We start from the raw sequence: 16,480 nt of genomic DNA on the forward strand, positions 1-16,480 counted from the left end.
CATTCTGGAGGAGACACAATAAGCTAGCGAATCAGTAAAAAAGAGAATGTTTTGATAATTTCCAGCTAGAGATGACTTCAGTGAAGGGGCGGGCTGTGGGGGCGGAAACTATTTTAAGATGATAGAAGAAGCCACGGAGACTGGGTTGGTAAGGGAAGGCTTCTCTGGGGAGGTGACTATTGAGGTCAAAAGTAGAAGTTGCCAACTGTGGGAAGATTGGGCATAGAACGTGCCAGGTGGAAGAATCAGCCAGGACAAATGAGATGGCTCCTTCGGGGCTGTTTGTGGTTAAAAGTGAAAGTTGCTCAGTCGTGTCCGACTCTTTGCGACCCTCCAGGCCAGAATTCTGGAGTGGAGTAGCCTTTCCCTCCTCCAGGGGATCTTCCCAACCCAGGGATCGAACCCAGGTCTCCCGCATTGCAGGCAGATTCTTTACCAGCTGAGCCATAAAATAAGCTGTTTGTGGTTATCATTGAGTAAAAGAAAGGTGGATGGGCATGGCCGATCCCTGCGGGCGTGGTGAGTCCTGATAAGATGCTGGGCGTCTGCAGGAAGCCCCTTGGCAGTGGGTTTTAAGTAGGGGACGGCTTATTTCCTTTAGGTTTGAAGAAGGCTGCTGGCAAGGGCAAGTGAATAGTCCCAGGGCTGGGATCAAGATGGTGGCCACTGTGAAGGGTGGGCCAAACGGGAACGGCAGGAGGAGGGTGGGAAGGGGAGGAACAGCTCTCTGCAGAGCACTTGCTGTGTGCCAGACACCACGTAGGCACTTCCATGCCTCCATCCTAACCCTGCCAGGTCTGGCATTCTTCACGCATGTTGAGGATTACTAGGATTCTGAGGCCAGCGCTCTCCCAGGCTTCCTGAGTCTCACTTGAGTAGGGAGGAGAGGGCGTTAGGAGGCATCCTAGGGTGGAAGGTCACGGCCGGGCTGGGTCTGTGGGCCACCAACCTGGTGCTTCTTCTTTGATCTGGGAGGAAATCCTGAGCCCTGAGGAGATTTGAAGCTGGCTTGGTTGAACTTGTGCCAGCCTGGGAGGACTTACTATGAAAGTCTGGTATTTCCCATCAGTGAACCCTTTTCAGGAACAGGCTGGGAAGGCCTCATTGGGGGGCAAATCAAGGTGAAGAGGCAAAATGATTGGGGGAAACTGGTTTGAAATTTCTGGGTTTATGTCTTTGCTCTGGCACCGAGGTTACCTACCAGTAATAACTGGTGGTGTTTTGAGCTGTTCACTGTGCTCACAAGACCTCTTTTATTCCTAACAGTCCTTGAAGGAAGAGTCTTTAACAGTTAACAGCTGGGTTGACTAGGCACAGAGGTTAAGTCACTTGCCGAAGGACTTGGTGAAAGGGCTCGGATTTAGACCTGGTGGGGTGTGGCTCCAAAGTCCACGTGCTGAACAACAGTGTTGTGTTGACGATGGCTGGCATCAAACATGCCCTTGTGTGTGAAAGTCGCTCAGTTGTGTCTGACTCTTTGTGATAGTCCATGGAATTTTCCAGGCCAAAATACTGGAGTGGGTAACCATTCCCTTCTCTAGGGGATCTTTCTGACCCAGAAATTGAACCGGGGTCACCTGCATTGCAGGCGGATTTTTTTTTACTAGCTGAGCTAGCAGGGAATCCCCCCTGGTAAACATGCCCGTAGTGATAGAGAATTACAAGGTGGCACCCTGGACTTCAGGAAAGTCAGCTGACTGATTTGGGGGAGGGGGTGTTGTCTTTGGAGTGGGACCCAGCTATGATGGAGCCCCAGCCTGCTGCTTTGACCTGCGTGCCTTAAGGCACAGGTGATTTCACCTCTCACCGATGAAATGGGTACAAAACCATCATCGTTGGACTTTGCTGGTACTCCGTTGGTTTAAGATTCTGTGCTTTAACTGCAGGGCGCAGGTTTGATCCCTGGTCGGGGAAGTTCCAAACGCCATGTGGTACGGCCAAGAACCAAAGCAGAAAGTCCAAACAAAAACCATCCTTACCTCATGGGATCTGGGGGAGGATTTGTAAAGTAGCTTCTTAATAAATATCAGCTGTGACTCACACGCGCCAAGTTTGAGAAAGAAAGCGCAGAGATCCTGTCCTGGTTATACTCTCTCCCCAGTGTGTTATTCACAAATTCCCGGTATTTGTCCTGCTCAGCTTTTTGTCCATCTGCAATCAGTTTCTCATTCAGTATTTCTAGGTGGAATATATTCTGTATCCATTATTTATTAGTCACTTCCTCACGGGCTTGCTTTTCTCTGGGCCACAGTTTCCTCATCAGTAAAACGGGGGGAGTCTCTGGCCCCACTGCCTCCTAGAGCTGCAGTGGGGAGTCAGTCGGTTCACACTTGTGTCGGGAGCTGTTAGTACTGTTTGTCTCTGGCTGTCCTCCCAGCGGGGCAGGGCCCTTCCCTGGGTGGTTTCTCAGGGAGCCCAGATGTCTAGGAGTTTCTCAGTGACTCTCTGTTGACTGACTGATCCCATTGTTTTCTTCTCTTTGAAATCTGAAGTCAGGGCCGCCAGGTGAAACATAAGGCATCATTTTCCTTCTTAATGGCTGCAGAAACCTTCGTGGGTGGTGTATTGACACAGAGTTAGACCTGCCTGGCAACTCCCTGGAAGTTTCTTTACTGCCAGGGATTTTCTCAACATCGGGGGCTGTTGACATGTCCTGTTCCCCATCATTCACTGGGATGGGAGTTGACCTGAGCACGGTGGGGTGTTGAGCAGCACCCCTGGACGCAGAGTCCAGGTAGCAACCCCCTCTTTGCCTGGTTGTGACAGCCAGAAGTGTCTCCAGACATTGCCAAGTGTCCCCTGAGGGGAACGGGTTGAGAACCAGTTTTTCACTGTTTCAGACACCTGAGCCCCTTAAGAGCAGCTCCTCATTAATGCCAGGGTAGGGAGAGGGTGGTGGGGTGTGGGAGATGTTCTGAATTCCTCCTGCGTGCGGGGGGTGGGGTGCAGACGTGGTCCCTGGCATGTACTGGGAGCCCCATAAATCTTGTTCTCATCCATTTCTCCCCATGGCCATTTAAAAATACCTTAAATAGTTAAATACGTGACTGGGATCAGAAAGCATTCAAAGAGGAGTTCCGTGCTGGCTGATTTTCCTGGGTGTTCCTCCAGGCCTTTGCAAACCCGGAGCCCACGCAGCTCCTATTTCTTTCACCCAGGTTCTATCTCTGGCCTTTTTGCATTTGGATTTTGCCCCACGCCAGTACACAAAGACGTGCTTCCTTCCCTATTTCATGACGGCGCGTCAGTCCCCTATGGATGACATTGGAGTTACTGCCCATCTTTGACTTTCCTCTTACGGCGTGTTGTAGGGGCTGTGCTAATCCATGCTTCTGTACACGCTTAAGCCTGGGGGCCTCCATATCCGGGTGATGTTAGGGCGTCCTTTTGACCGGGGTAATTTGAGTGACATTCTGGGCCTAACATCTTTGCTTCCTCCAAAAAAAAAGAAAAGAGGCACTGAGGTGACTAGAGGGCCTGTCCCTTCTTCTCTGGTGTCTTCTAGAAAATTTTCTTTGTCTTCATAAAGGCGACTTATAGAGAGGCCAGACCCCGCCCAGGGTGGGTGGGGAACGTTGCCTGGTTACCACCGGGGGCAGCACCTCTTCCTTCATCTGCCCACCCCCTTCCCTGTGGCCCCTTTCGTTTCCAGCCCACTTTGCTACTTCAGCTGGCGGCTGGCAGTCTTTTTGTTTCCGAACTGGCCTTCTGATGCTGCAGTTCCCCATTGCAGTTTGAAAGCCACCCACCAGCACCTGAGCTTTCCAGAACCTGAGCCGAGTCCCTGCCGCCCGGATAAATAATGCACACGGGCTCGGGGCGCCGGGACCAACTCCTCCTGCGACCTTGCTCCTCGGCCAGCTGCGCTGTAAAGGCTGGGGGCGACTGGTTCCTCCACATTTTCTCTGTGGCAGTCTGGCGGGTCTTTAAAGGCCTCGTCTGTGTACACGCGTTGGATTGCCAGCCTTCTGGGCCTAGACCTGCTGAGGGGGGTGGGTGGGGCACAGCGGTTTTTTTTCTTAGGGAGTTGGGCCCTGCCTTCGCTCTGTAAAGCCTGAAAGAGCTTGGCATTCGGGAACCAGGAAATTCCTGTTGAGATGTTGTCGTTTTTTCCAGAGGCTTCATCCCAGCTGGGATTGGGGGAGGCGGGGTGGGGGAAGGAGAAAGGGCTACTTGGTTTCCATTGCCTCTAGATATTGAAGGCTAAACAGGGAATTCATTTGTAAATCAGCCTCTTCTCCTTCCCTTGTTGGAAGCCTTCTCTCTGTCTGGCCGTGAGAGTTTGGAAGTTCATCTTTTACATATGAATGTGCCCATTAATCACCACTTCTGCATTATTGGGTGGGGGAGAGAGAGGAGAAAGAGGGAGGTGGAGAGGGAGGTGGAAAGGGAGGAGGGTGGGGGAGAGGGAGACTGAGTCTGTACAGTGGGAAGATGGTTTTCTCATTTCTGGGAGAGGCGCATCAGAACTAAATTGGAAACAATTATTGAAAAAAAAAAACCCACCTTCAAAATGCAAGCCACCCCAACTTTCATTTCCCCCACCCCCACCTCCCTTCTGATATTCTCAGTCGGGCCAAGTAGAACCATGCAATTTGTTGTGTTTATTCACATCAGCGAAATAAATGGCTCTCTGGTGCTGGCACTGAAGATTTTCAGCTCAGCCGAGCCCCTGTCTGCTGAGGGTGATAAATGAGAGCCTGCAAGCTTGGGGGACACAGAGGCCTGTCGTGGGCCTCGGGCTGTCTGATTGCAGGGAGGCGAGGCTGTCCCGGCCCCGCCGGCCGGCCTGGGAAGCAGTGACTCTTAGCCTGCCGGCCCTGCCGCTTCCTCCTCCCCCTGGGAGAGGCCGCTGAGCATCCGGAAGCAGGAATGTGTGCCGTGTGTGAGCCTCTGTTCTCTTTTAAAGAGAGGCTAGGCCCTCCGAACGGCAGAGCTTTCTCAATGGCAGGTAAGCGCCCCGTTCGCAGGGTTATCTGCCCCTCGCTCGCTTGGATCTCCGAGGTACCCAGATTCTGGTCCAGTGACGTGTCCCCCAAGTTGAGAACGACCCGTTTCCTCATCTGCATTCCAGCCCTTCTTTCCCTGATCTGGAAGTTCACAGTCACATGCGGGAGACCTTTAAAGGAGCCCGGCTTAGGCCAGGGTGGCCTTTCCCTGGGAGGCCCAGGTCGCGGCCGTGTCTTCCAGCTTTTGTGGGTCCCTGGTCCACAGACTGTTCACCTGAGCGTTTCGGTCACTCACTCGTTCCTCGTGGCTGGGACCTGGTCCGTGGCAAGAGAACCGTTGTCCCCTCCCTGCCCCCACGTTTTGCTCTAGATTCCTCTCCTTTTCTGCTCCGGGCCTGGAGGAAATTCCGGGCTTTTGTTTCATTATGATGTAATGACTGGCTGGAGAGGGCCTGAAGGATTCCTGGGGAGGGAGGTCTGTTAGGGTACCTGCTCTGCGTCTTTGGGAAAGGCTCGGAAAGGATGAGCCGCGCTGGGCTCTGCCGCTCCTGGTAAAAAGCGGCCTGTGGTCATGCTGGAAGGAGGCCACGATGAAGGCTGGCAGCCATGGCGCCTGCTTTCGTGGTTGAGCCTCCGCAGGCCTCCGGTCTGCCCCTGCCCCTGCCTTCGCTGTGGCAGGGGGAAACCTGGACTCTGTACGATCTGATGGACGTGGAGACATCACGTCCTGGGCTCCTTCTATGTAGGCTGGTATTTCCGTAACAGAATTTGTGGCCTTGATTTAGCATGCTTTCTCGGAGAAATCGACTCTGTTCTTGGAGAAGGATGGAAGAGGAGGAAGATGAGAAGGAAGGGGGATGTGTGTTGCTTTTTAAAAGAACTAGCTGCTGTTTATCCAGTGCCTCCTCTCTGTCTTACCAAGAGCATCTCATGAATTAACTCTGTTTAATCTGTGGATTACTCTGTGGGGTACCGCCATCTCCATCTGCTGGAAGGAAGCGTGGAGGCACAGAGAGGTTAAGGAACTTGCTTAGAGCCACGCTGCACTCTCACGTGTCCTGACCGCTCTGTATCCTGTGCCGCCCGGCCTGACTTCAGTGTAGGGTGACCAGCTTGTACGGGTTTGCCTGAGACTGTCCATCTCCAGCCAGCTGATGGTGGGTCACCCCACCTCTGTGGCCTTCGGTGCTGGTCCAGGCCTGTTTCATTCAGCCCCCCCCCCCAGCTGCCCCGCCATTGACAGCATCAGGGAAATTTAACACCCATAAAAACACACTACTGGGCTGGTCCTCCCCAGGAAGCGCCTGGCCTTCGGCTGGGGCCCCTTCCCTCTCTGGAGGAGACAATTCCCTGTAATTGGTGTGTCATTTCCTGGACTCTGGAGAAGGGCGGGGGAGCTGTGACTCAGGTGCCGGATGTGGGTGGGGGCAGGGGTGCCTGGATGGATGGATGGATGGACACTGGGGAGGAGTGTTGGGGGAAGGGAGATGGCTGTGGAGCGCCACTCCCCACTGGCCTGTTTTGTGATGCCAGCCAGGCTGTGGTGCCACCTGTGAGGGTTGGGAGGTGGGATGTGCTTCAGTACTGTGCATCGTTGCAAGTGACACGGTCACAATTTTCCATCTTCCTTCTGGTTCCTGGAGCACCGCAACCCCCACATTCCGCGTGATCAGAGCAAAAGGAGTGTGTGCTGTTGAACGCAAAGACCCTGAATTAGGACGTTTTCGGGCAACAGACCTGAGGCAAGCCTCTCTCCCTGGGGTGAGGCCCAACCCGTGGGCCTTGGAGTTCTGCTGCCTGGGCTTGAATCCCAGCCTGGCCGCTTGTGTGCTCTTGGGCCGGTGACTTAGAGGGAAGGACACGGGAGGCATTTTGAACAGGGCTTGGTGCATTGTGTGCAATACAAGCGCATCTTAGCTGTTGCTACCTGTGGGTGCGTTATCTGGGAGGAGGGCGTCCCTTGTGTCAAGGGACATCTAGGAAGGGCTGAGTGGGATTATTTCTGGCCTTTCACAAGACACGGGTTCGGGGAGGATGGCATCACAAGCCTGGCTCCTAATACCCAGGAGACTTGCCATATTATTAAGATTTCAGCGAAATGTCACAGGAGGGGAAATTCTGCTTCCTGCTCCATGCCAAGCTGTTTTCCTGAGTCACAGCTCCTGGCCTTTTCTTCTCTGCTCTGCTCTCTTGCCCATGTTAACTCCTTCAGAACCAGACTGACTTTGGGGGAGTGGGTGTGGGCCAGGCCCAGAGCATCTCAGGTCCTGCCACTCGGCCAGGAAGGTCTCTCAGATCAAGGGTGAACCATTTCCCTGGTGATTCGGTGCACAGTGGGTGTGTGTCATCATCGTTCCAAATTTATACATGAAATGCATTTAGAAATATGTCCCTGTCAGAATTAAATCATCAAAAAGGGAAAAAAAAAAAACAAAAACCTTTGACTCAGCTTTCTGGAAATGGTCTTCAAGGCAGCTTTGTTACCATGACTACAGCAAGGTTCCCACCCACCATTCTATCACCAGCAGAGGCCTGGCCTCCACTGGAGTGGGTAGGCTGGTAGTCAGAATGCTGCCGGCCTGCTGTCTCGTATCTCAGAAGGACACTGAATCCAACAGGCATTTTTCAGTTTTTCTCCCTAAGAGGCTTCAGTGAGAGCCTCTGCTGTTGACAGATGTGTCTGTTGTTTGGATTCTATTAAATTTCTTGTATCCTCTTGGATACAGCCACTGTACAGATACTCACCTTAACTCTGGAGCGAGTTGCTGTATGTGTAACCGGGAACAGAATTGGGGATTTTCTTCTGTTTTGCTCAGACTAGAAGGTTGAGGATCCTCTTGGGTGTGGGCAGCCTTGGGTCAGACCCCCTCCTCTCACTGAGTTATACCCTCCTGCCCTTTTATTTCCCGGTGGCCTTGGGGAAAACTGTTTCCTCCACTCTCAATGGCTTATGAGTATATTCATTTCTAGTGACTCCCGCCCCATCCTGCTCTTTCATGTATCATTAAAGAATTTCAAAGTTAAAAGACTTTAGGATCCTCTGGTCCTGTAGCTTTTTGATCTTTAGAGTCGATTCACCTTTAAAAAGGTGAAATAGGCTCAGGCCCCCTTTCTCAGGAAGTTGCATCCACATATAGAACTGTGGCAGGCAGCTCATGGGGCCTTGAGGCACTTTCATGGACTCCAGGTAAGAACTGGTCTGGTCCCTTTCCTTACCTTTCCTCCCATTTTACAGATGTGTCCCCGAGGCCCTGAGAAGGAGGCAGAGTTGTTCAGCTGTTTCAATTCTTTCTCCTTGCCTCATTCCTGGCTTCTGTTTCCTGGGGTCCTGAACCAACCCTCTAGATGGCGATGAGGAAGGCAAGGCAATTCCTGAGACTGGAGAACTCAGACTCTGTCTCCTAAACACACAGGCGAGAGCATCTCAAATTAGCCTTCTCCGTAATCCTCCAGAAGCCTGCTTATACCCCAGATTGCTGGGCCTTGCTCCAATTTCTGATTCTGTAGATCTGACATGGAGCCTGAGAACATGCATTTCCGGCAAATTCATAGGTGATGCTGCAGCTAGTGTGGGGACAACACTTGGATGGGGAACCATTGTCCTAGGAGATCTCAGCCACAGGCGGATGATTTAGATGGCTCAGGGAGGAGCTGGAGCCATTTCTGGCCCCAGAGGTTGACCAGGCGTGGGCTGGGCTATGGGTTCCATTCACTGTGCCCCATACTCTAGCTCTGAGGTGCTCCAGGAGGCTGGTACCACTCCTGGGAGGGTTCAGGAAGTATTTGGGGTGCTTTTGTTTGTCACAGTGTTTGGAACCATCAATGGCAGCGGGTATGAGGGGGCTGGGGTTGTCCTTGCAACGAGGAGGGGCCATCCTTTCCAAAATCCACTAGTACTCCATTGAGAAACATCGATACACTAAACTTGACTCTGGAAGAACACGTGTTGAATCTACTCTGATCCACTTACACGTGGATTTTTTTTCCAATACATAGCATACTTGTCTTTTCATTTTGGGCTTCCCGGGTGGCTCAGTGATAAAGAATCAGCCTGCCAATGCAGGCCACACAGGTTGAATCCCTGGGTCAGGAAGATCCCCCGGAGTAGGAAATGGCGACGCACTCCAATTTTCTTGCCTGGGAAATCCCATGGACAGAGGAGCCTGGCAGGCTGCAGTCCATGGGGGTCACAAAGAGTCGGACGCAACTGAGTGAGCACGCACGCACTTTCATTTTACCAATTTTTAAGTGCGGGGAAAAGTTTGTGTTCAATTACAGATCACAGTATGTGGAATCACAAAAAACCAGGGCTTGAGTCCTGATTCTATCCAGATTGCTTCAGCTTCCTGCTTTTTGGTGAGTCCTTTACCCATTCCTTTGTTTTTGAGGCAGAGATAGCAGTATGTGGATTTTCAGCTGTGGTGGTGGCTGCGGGCTCAACCCCTGTTGTTCAGGAGTCAGTGGTTATTTGTTTTTTCCCCAAACATTTTCCTAGCTTTCCACTGGCCTGACTTTGCTCCAGTGCTCTCCTCCTTCAAACTTTGTACGCTAAGGGAACAATATGTACAGAAGCAGCACCTTGGCCCAGTGGCTTTCAGTTTTGCCTGGCCTGGGTACCGGTTCTTCTGGGACACATCTCCTTTGAGCCCCCAAAATGGTTTTGTTAAACACCTGTCCTCTGATACATAAATGGGGTTATTTGGATTTATTAGATGCACACAGAACAAATTTCAAGCTCCTTCCTGGGGTCTGTAGGCCCGCACAGATCAACCCTAAGCTTGTACATCTGGTCACATTTTTTTATCCTGAGTCAGGCCTCTGTCATTTGCTCATTACTGGCTTTGGTTTGCACCTACTGTTTTTTTTTTTTTAAATATGACACTGTACCTTCTAAATACTTCCTTTTTATTTTTCCTTATTTTGTTAAAGTAGTTCAGGAACATGGTCAAGTACAGCAGGATACACAGCGGAAAGAAGAAAGAAGTCCTGCGTCCACTCCTTGCAGATTCTCCTCCCCTGAGGCAACCTCCGGTCCCCATTAAGAACTTACGCTTCTGTGTTCAACTAGGAGTATTTTAGGCTTATGTAAATATGAATATATATGAAAACATCTTTTTCAAAAAGAAACAAAAAACCCAAACAAAATGGAGGAGAAGAAAAAAAAAAAAACCCGAAAAAAACCAAGCTAACCCAAACCAACCCATCTTTTTTGGGCTGTGTCTTTTGGTCTATTATTGGTGCTAGACATGCATTGCTTTTTTGTACATGGTGTTAGAGAATGTTCTAATTTTATTCTACATGTAGCTGTGCAGTTTTCCCAGTACCACTTATTGAAGAGACTGTCTTTTCTCCATTGTATATTCTTGCCTCCTTTGTCATAGATCGACCATAAGTGTGTGGGTTTATTTTTGGGCTCTCTGTCTTGTTGCATTGATCTTCGTGTCTTGTTTTTATGCCAGTACCAAAGTGTTGTGATGAGTGTAGCTTTGTATTAAATAATATAGTCTGAAGTCAGAGAGTGTGATTCCTCCAGCTCTGTTCTTCTTTCTCAAGATTGTTTTGGCTATTCAGGGTCTTTGTGTTCCTATACAGATTTTAAAATTGTCATTTGTTTAGTTCTGTGGAGAGCGTCATTGGTATTTTCATGCTGTTTAACCTGACCCAGAAGCTTGGAGATTATCACACGTCAGTTTGTCTCAAGGTGATTTGTTCTTCTTCATGGCTGTATCCCACTGTATGTTCAGGCCAACTCCCAGTTTGTGGACACGGAAGTCCTTTCTAGTCTTAGCTGTAACACCAAGTGCTGCAGTTGAATCATCTTGTATATGCTTTGCTGCCCTGTGACCAGGCCTGTAGAATGTTTCTAGGAGGAGATTGTTAGGTCAGAGACCCTCTGGAGAACGTGTGCATTTTCACGTATGATGGTGATGTGGGGTGAGGATCCCTGTGGGAATGAGAGGAGGTTGTCTCCGGGGAAACTTGCCAGTCCTAGGCTACATCTTTTTAGTGCATTTCCCCACTAACTAGCTGTTGTGTGCCTCTGAGCCATCCCTTTGGGCTCTCCAGGCCGCTGTTTTGATGTCTGTGGGGTGGCCCCTTGACTCTGAGGTCTCTTCTCCCTCAAGGTGCCTGTGGTTAGCATTTAATTTCCTCTCGGGGCTGGTCTCAGTGCAGCACTCCAAACGTTTGTTCAGGATTTTCCTGCAGCCTGCCTGGTGAGCAGAGAGAACTCCCTGGTGTGGATTGGATTTTGCAAAAGTGGTCCATTGTCTGAAGCATGCTGGAGGGTGCTCCAGCCCTTGGACCCTGGTGATCTGCCCCAACAGCTCTGGCCACCATCCCAGACACAGGCTGGTCACACACAGCAGAGCCCGCATGCTGGGACTTGCCCGAGAGTTAACCCTGGAACTGGGGAACGTCATCAGGCCATCTTCGCAGATAGTCATCTTTCTGAACTCTGTATCCCATTCTGCCACCTGTGCTCTTGGCACAGTCCTGTGCTCCTCTGGTCCCTGGAGTTTTCATTCCTCAAGCATAGCAGGGGCTCAGGCCTCTGTCAGCTAGTGGGAGAGCCATCAGGCATGAAACGGATTCAGATCTTTGCAGGTGAAGATAGGATGGTTGTGTGAATGCTTGTGTTTAAATGAGGTATGGGGAGAATAAAAATAGAAACGGATTGTCGAGGGTGGCGTTCGTATTTTTCAGATGAGACGCGGGTGAGAATGCAGCTCTCTGTTGATCTCTGGAGGATAGTCACAAACACGTTATCTACTGGTGATTGGGTCACGGGAACTCTGGTGGGTGGGGTATATATATATATATTTTTACATAGTTATACTTTGTTAATCTGATAAATGTGAATAAATATTTGTCTTCTACCACGAGTTATGTTTGCCTTCATTTTCTTAAAAGTATGTGGCCTTCTTTTCTTGGCCTGTCTCTCATGGTTTCCTGCTTTTGCCATCAGCCTTGAGTTTGTGACTCTGGTAGCTCAGACGGTAAAGCGTCTACCTGTACTGCGGGAGACCTGGGTTCGATCCCTGGGTCGGGAAGATACCCTGGAGAAGGAAATGGCAACCCACTCCAGTACTCTTGCCTGGAAAATTCCATGGACAGAGGAGCCTGGTAGGCTATAGTCCATGGGGTTGCAAAGAGTCGGGCACAACTGAGCGACTTCACTTTCTTTCTTTTCTTGGGTGTGTGACAGCTCATGGCTGCTGGTTCATGACCTGGTCAACAGGGAGACAGTAGGGAAGGCTGGTGGTGGTTCTTGTTCAGTTGCTAAGTCATGTCTGACTGTTTTTGACCCCATGGACTGCAGCACATCCGGCTTCCCTGTCCTTCACTGTCTCCCAAATTCATGTCCATTGGGTCAGTGATGCCATCCAACCATCTCATCCTCTGCTGCCCCCTTCTCCTTTCACCTTCAGTCTTTCCCAGCATCAGGGTCTTTTCCAATGAGTTGGCTCTCTGCATCAGGTGGCCAAAGTATTGGAGCTTCAGCATCAGTCCTTCCAATGACTGTTCAGGTTTGATTTCCTTTAGGATTGACTGGTTTGATCTCCTTGCAGTCCAAGAAACTCTCAAGAGTCTTCACCAACACTACAGTTCGAAAGCGTCAATTCTTTGGCATTCAGCCTTCTTTATGGTCCAACTCTCACAGCCATGAATGACTACTGGAAAACCATAACTTTGACTAGACGGACCTTTATCAGCAAAGGGAATGGTGGGGATTTGGGCAAAATAGAGGGCATATTCCCTTCTAAAAACTGGCTGGCAAATATTCAGCTCGATCTGGTTGTATAAGGCCCTGCAGGCTCTGATTTTTTTTTTTTTTTAATAGAAGCCCCAAATCTAGGGTATTATGTGAAGTTTCTCAATTTTTTTATTTTGGCCATAAATTACAAATTTCACAGAAATGTTATATATGCAAAAGAAAGACCGTCTTACCTCTTTGAGACATGTAATGAAGACAGCGGGGTAAGTATATTCTAGGAGGATCAATAAGATAGCATTAAGTTTGGGGACAAAATGAGTGTGTTCTCCACACCCCGCTTCCTGCGGGGCCTAGTCCTGACCGTTAAAATACGTGATCCTGTGTGTCTCTTTCAGATCCTGGCTCCACAGAGAGAACAGCCCAGAAAAGAAAGTTCCCCAGCCCTCCTCATTCCTCCAATGGCCACTCGCCACAGGACACATCCACAAGTCCCATTAAAAAGAAAAAGAAACCCGGCTTACTGAACAATAACAATAAGGAGCAGGTAAGAGGCCCAGGAATGGCGTCCGCACTCTAGAGGGTGGGGCGGGGCTGCGGACACAGGCTGTTGTTTCTCTAACTGCCCGGCTGCTTGGCATTTAGGAAGCTGCCTTGCTCCGGCTGTCATTTGCATGGGACAGCAAGAGGAGCTCAAAATGGGCCTGGGGAGAAATTCCCAGTGGCTTTTCAGATCTCTTTGTGGGGACAGGGCAGTGACCCAGATAAGATAGAGATACCATGCTCTAGGATTTGGGGATATTCCTTGGATTTCTTTTTTTCTCATGTTGGCACTGTTTGCCCTCGTGGCCTGAGGATGTTACCCTGCTAGGCTGGGCTGGTAGGACAGTGTAGAGTTCTGCCTGGAGGGGGTGGTATGGCTGAGGCCTGTGCTCCCTTCTGGTGTCAATTTTCTCATCTGTAAAAGAATGGGTTTAGGACTGTGGTGAGAGACAGCCGCCCTCCCAACCCACTGCCCACTGCGACTTGGGTAATTGGTCCCCATCTCTTCTCAGAGTGCCCGGTCCCTGGCAGACCCCATCCTCGATGCAAACATCGATTCGCCATCTTATATCTTATCTCGGGGACCTTCTAGCTCTAAAATTCTGTGCTGCAAACTAGCTACTCTTCTGATTTAAAAAGATGAGAGGTGCTTTCGTGGTCCATGAGGTCGAGTCTCCTAGCGTGGAGCAAGCAGGATGCCCGGTTTCCTGATAACCATTTTAGAGGAGATTCCTTGGGATGTATTCACACATTTGTGCAGATTATGGATGTGGAAGTGGGCCCTGGGGATTTGAGGTCGAATAAAATAAGATTGTTGCTTTCACGGGAAGGAACCCAGCAATGGTTAAACGCCCGGGACTCTGAGAGGGGCCGTTTCTGGGCACGAATCTATTTTCTCTCCAAATTACACAGTGAAATGCCAGCGCGGCTGCTGCCCTGTGGCTGTGGGCAGGTTAACCTCTTTGAGCTTCATTTTCCCATTTTCTGAAATGAGAATAATGATCTTACTGCTACCAAACTCGCAGGGCTGTTGTGAAGAGGAATTGAGCTAAATGACATAAATAATAAAAGTTAAGCGAGAGTCTACACTAAGTGAAATAATCACACAGACTATCTGTGAAATAATTAAATAGCTTTGGAAATGTTCCAGGCCTGTGCTGTTCAGTGTGATAGCCACAAGCCACGTGTGGCCACAGCACTTGTAAAAGTGGCAGCTGTGCCTGAGCAACTGAATTTTTAATTGAATTTAAATTTACATGGCCACCTCTGGTTTATAGCTGCCATGTTGGTCAGCCCAGGTTTAATGAGTTGAAACTCCCGTCACAGGAGAAACTGATAGCTTCTAAATAAGTTTTTGCAATTTGAAAAGATGATTTCAATGATCTTTTCAGTGATCTTGATCATTTCAAGATCTTGATCAAGAGCATTTGAAAAGATCATTTCAGATTGCAATTTGAAAGATCATTAACAGTGTTGGAAAAGTGAGTGAAAGTGATAGTCATGTCCGACTCTTTGTGATCCCATGGACTGTACAGTCCTGAATCTTCCAGGCCAGAATACTGGAGTGGATATAGCCTTTCCCTTCTCTAGGGGATCTTCCCAAGCCAGGGATCGAACCCAGGTCTCCCGCATTGTGGGTGGATTCTTTACCAGCTGAGCCACCAGGGAAGACCAAGAATACTGGAGTGGGTAGCTGTCCCTTCTCCAGGGGACCTTCCCAACCCAGGAATCGAACCGGGGTCTCCTGCATTGCAGGTGGATTCTTTACCAAGTGAGCTATGGTGGCTCAGTAATAGTGTTGGTGAGACTAATACTAAAAGCAGAACTTGCAATGTGCCTGTCCTTTCATAAGCCTTTTTTTGTGTAAATGTTTGTAATGATGCTGTGAGGAAGGGTATAGTCGTCTCTGTTTTACTGGCAGAGAGGTTAAGTTACTTCCCCAAGGCCTGATAGCAAGAAGCTTAGGTCTGCCTGTCTGGCTTGAAGCTGCTGCCCCAACCCCAGCCCCGGTCCCCTGCCCCCCGTCACCATTAGCCATCCCATAGCTGTTGGGCTTGAAGACTAAGAAACATAAAGGCTATAAATAATCCTCAAATCTTAATTTAAGGCAAGCCCTCTTTTACCAGTTATCAGTAAAGTCATGAAGCAGATATTGTCCTCTCTGGGGAGAGAGAGTCTCCTAGTGGTTCTCTGTGTGTGTGCTCTCAGTGACTTCCTTCTGTCCTTTAAGAATTGGCTCACATTAAAAAAAAAAAATTAAAACAAAAAAAAATTGGCTCACATCTCTCTTCCTAGAATCTGACCAACTTAGGCAATTCACAGGTTTTCTTTTCCCCCTTCCTCATCCACGGGTCCTCTTAACACTTAAACCTCATGACCACAATGGTGTATTTGTAAATCTGTGGCCAGAAAGTGGCCAGTGGCTGCTGTCACCCCAGAGCTTGACGCAGGGGGAGCTCATGAATACAGAAGGCACTGTGCATGTGGAGCCGAGCAGCAGGGATGGCCAGACACAGGGCGTGACTATACATCTGCAGAATGGGTCATCTTCCATAGTGATGAGAGAGTTTACGGAGCCGTGTCTCTGGAGGAGAAGGGGTCCAGACGTGTCGTCCAGACTCCTTCCTGCCCCACTGCATCTGGGAAACCCACTGGGTGACCTTGTCCGTTGCTTTCCCATCCTGGTAAAATGGGGGTTTGAACTGGGAAGGAACATTCTAAGGTTGATTGTAGGTTTTTGTTTTTCACATCTAAAACTCCCTGGGGCTGAACTGCCAGGAGTTGGCAACAGAGAAATAGCCTGAACTGTAAAGAAAAGAAATTCCTGACCCTTGACCCCATAATTCACTCTAGTTTATAGTGTTTGCATAAACTATGCAAACCTTCCCTCGAGGCAGCTTCCCTTGAGCACAGTCTGTTTTCCTAAGGGTAACTTAAATCCTTAAAAAAAAATTCTTCTGGACTCTTTTTTTAATCTTCTCTTTCCCTTTTTTTCTTCTTTTAAGATTACAGAATTGAAAAAAGTTATGGAATTAAATGCAAAATGTATGTCTCCATATGCTAGGTTTTACCAATGTAATTTCTGTTAGTCATCAACATTTGATGATCATGAGATGTCAAATATCAACTTATAGTTCCTACAAAAACTCAGAGAAATCCAACAATAGCTGGACACTGAATCTGTGTGCTCTATCTTTCTGCACTCCCCATCCCTCCCTATAGTGGTGTCCCCTGCCAGCTTTGCTCATTCCTTCTGCCTTTAGTGCTCTCTAGG

At 49.4% G+C, this 16,480-nt stretch overlaps 1 protein-coding gene across 1 annotated transcript in view; it reads left to right on the forward strand.

Annotated features, from left to right (window-relative positions):
• Positions 1 to 16,480, forward strand: part of ZMYND8 (zinc finger MYND-type containing 8) — a 123,407-nt gene that overhangs the window by 24,859 nt on the left and 82,068 nt on the right. Inside the window, 1 exon segment of the mRNA XM_070381085.1 lies at positions 13,062 to 13,210. Coding sequence (XP_070237186.1) covers positions 13,062 to 13,210 — 149 coding nt within the window.

Source organism: Bos mutus, chromosome 13 (assembly GCF_027580195.1).
Source record: "Bos mutus isolate GX-2022 chromosome 13, NWIPB_WYAK_1.1, whole genome shotgun sequence".
Classification (NCBI taxonomy): domain Eukaryota; kingdom Metazoa; phylum Chordata; class Mammalia; order Artiodactyla; family Bovidae; genus Bos; species Bos mutus.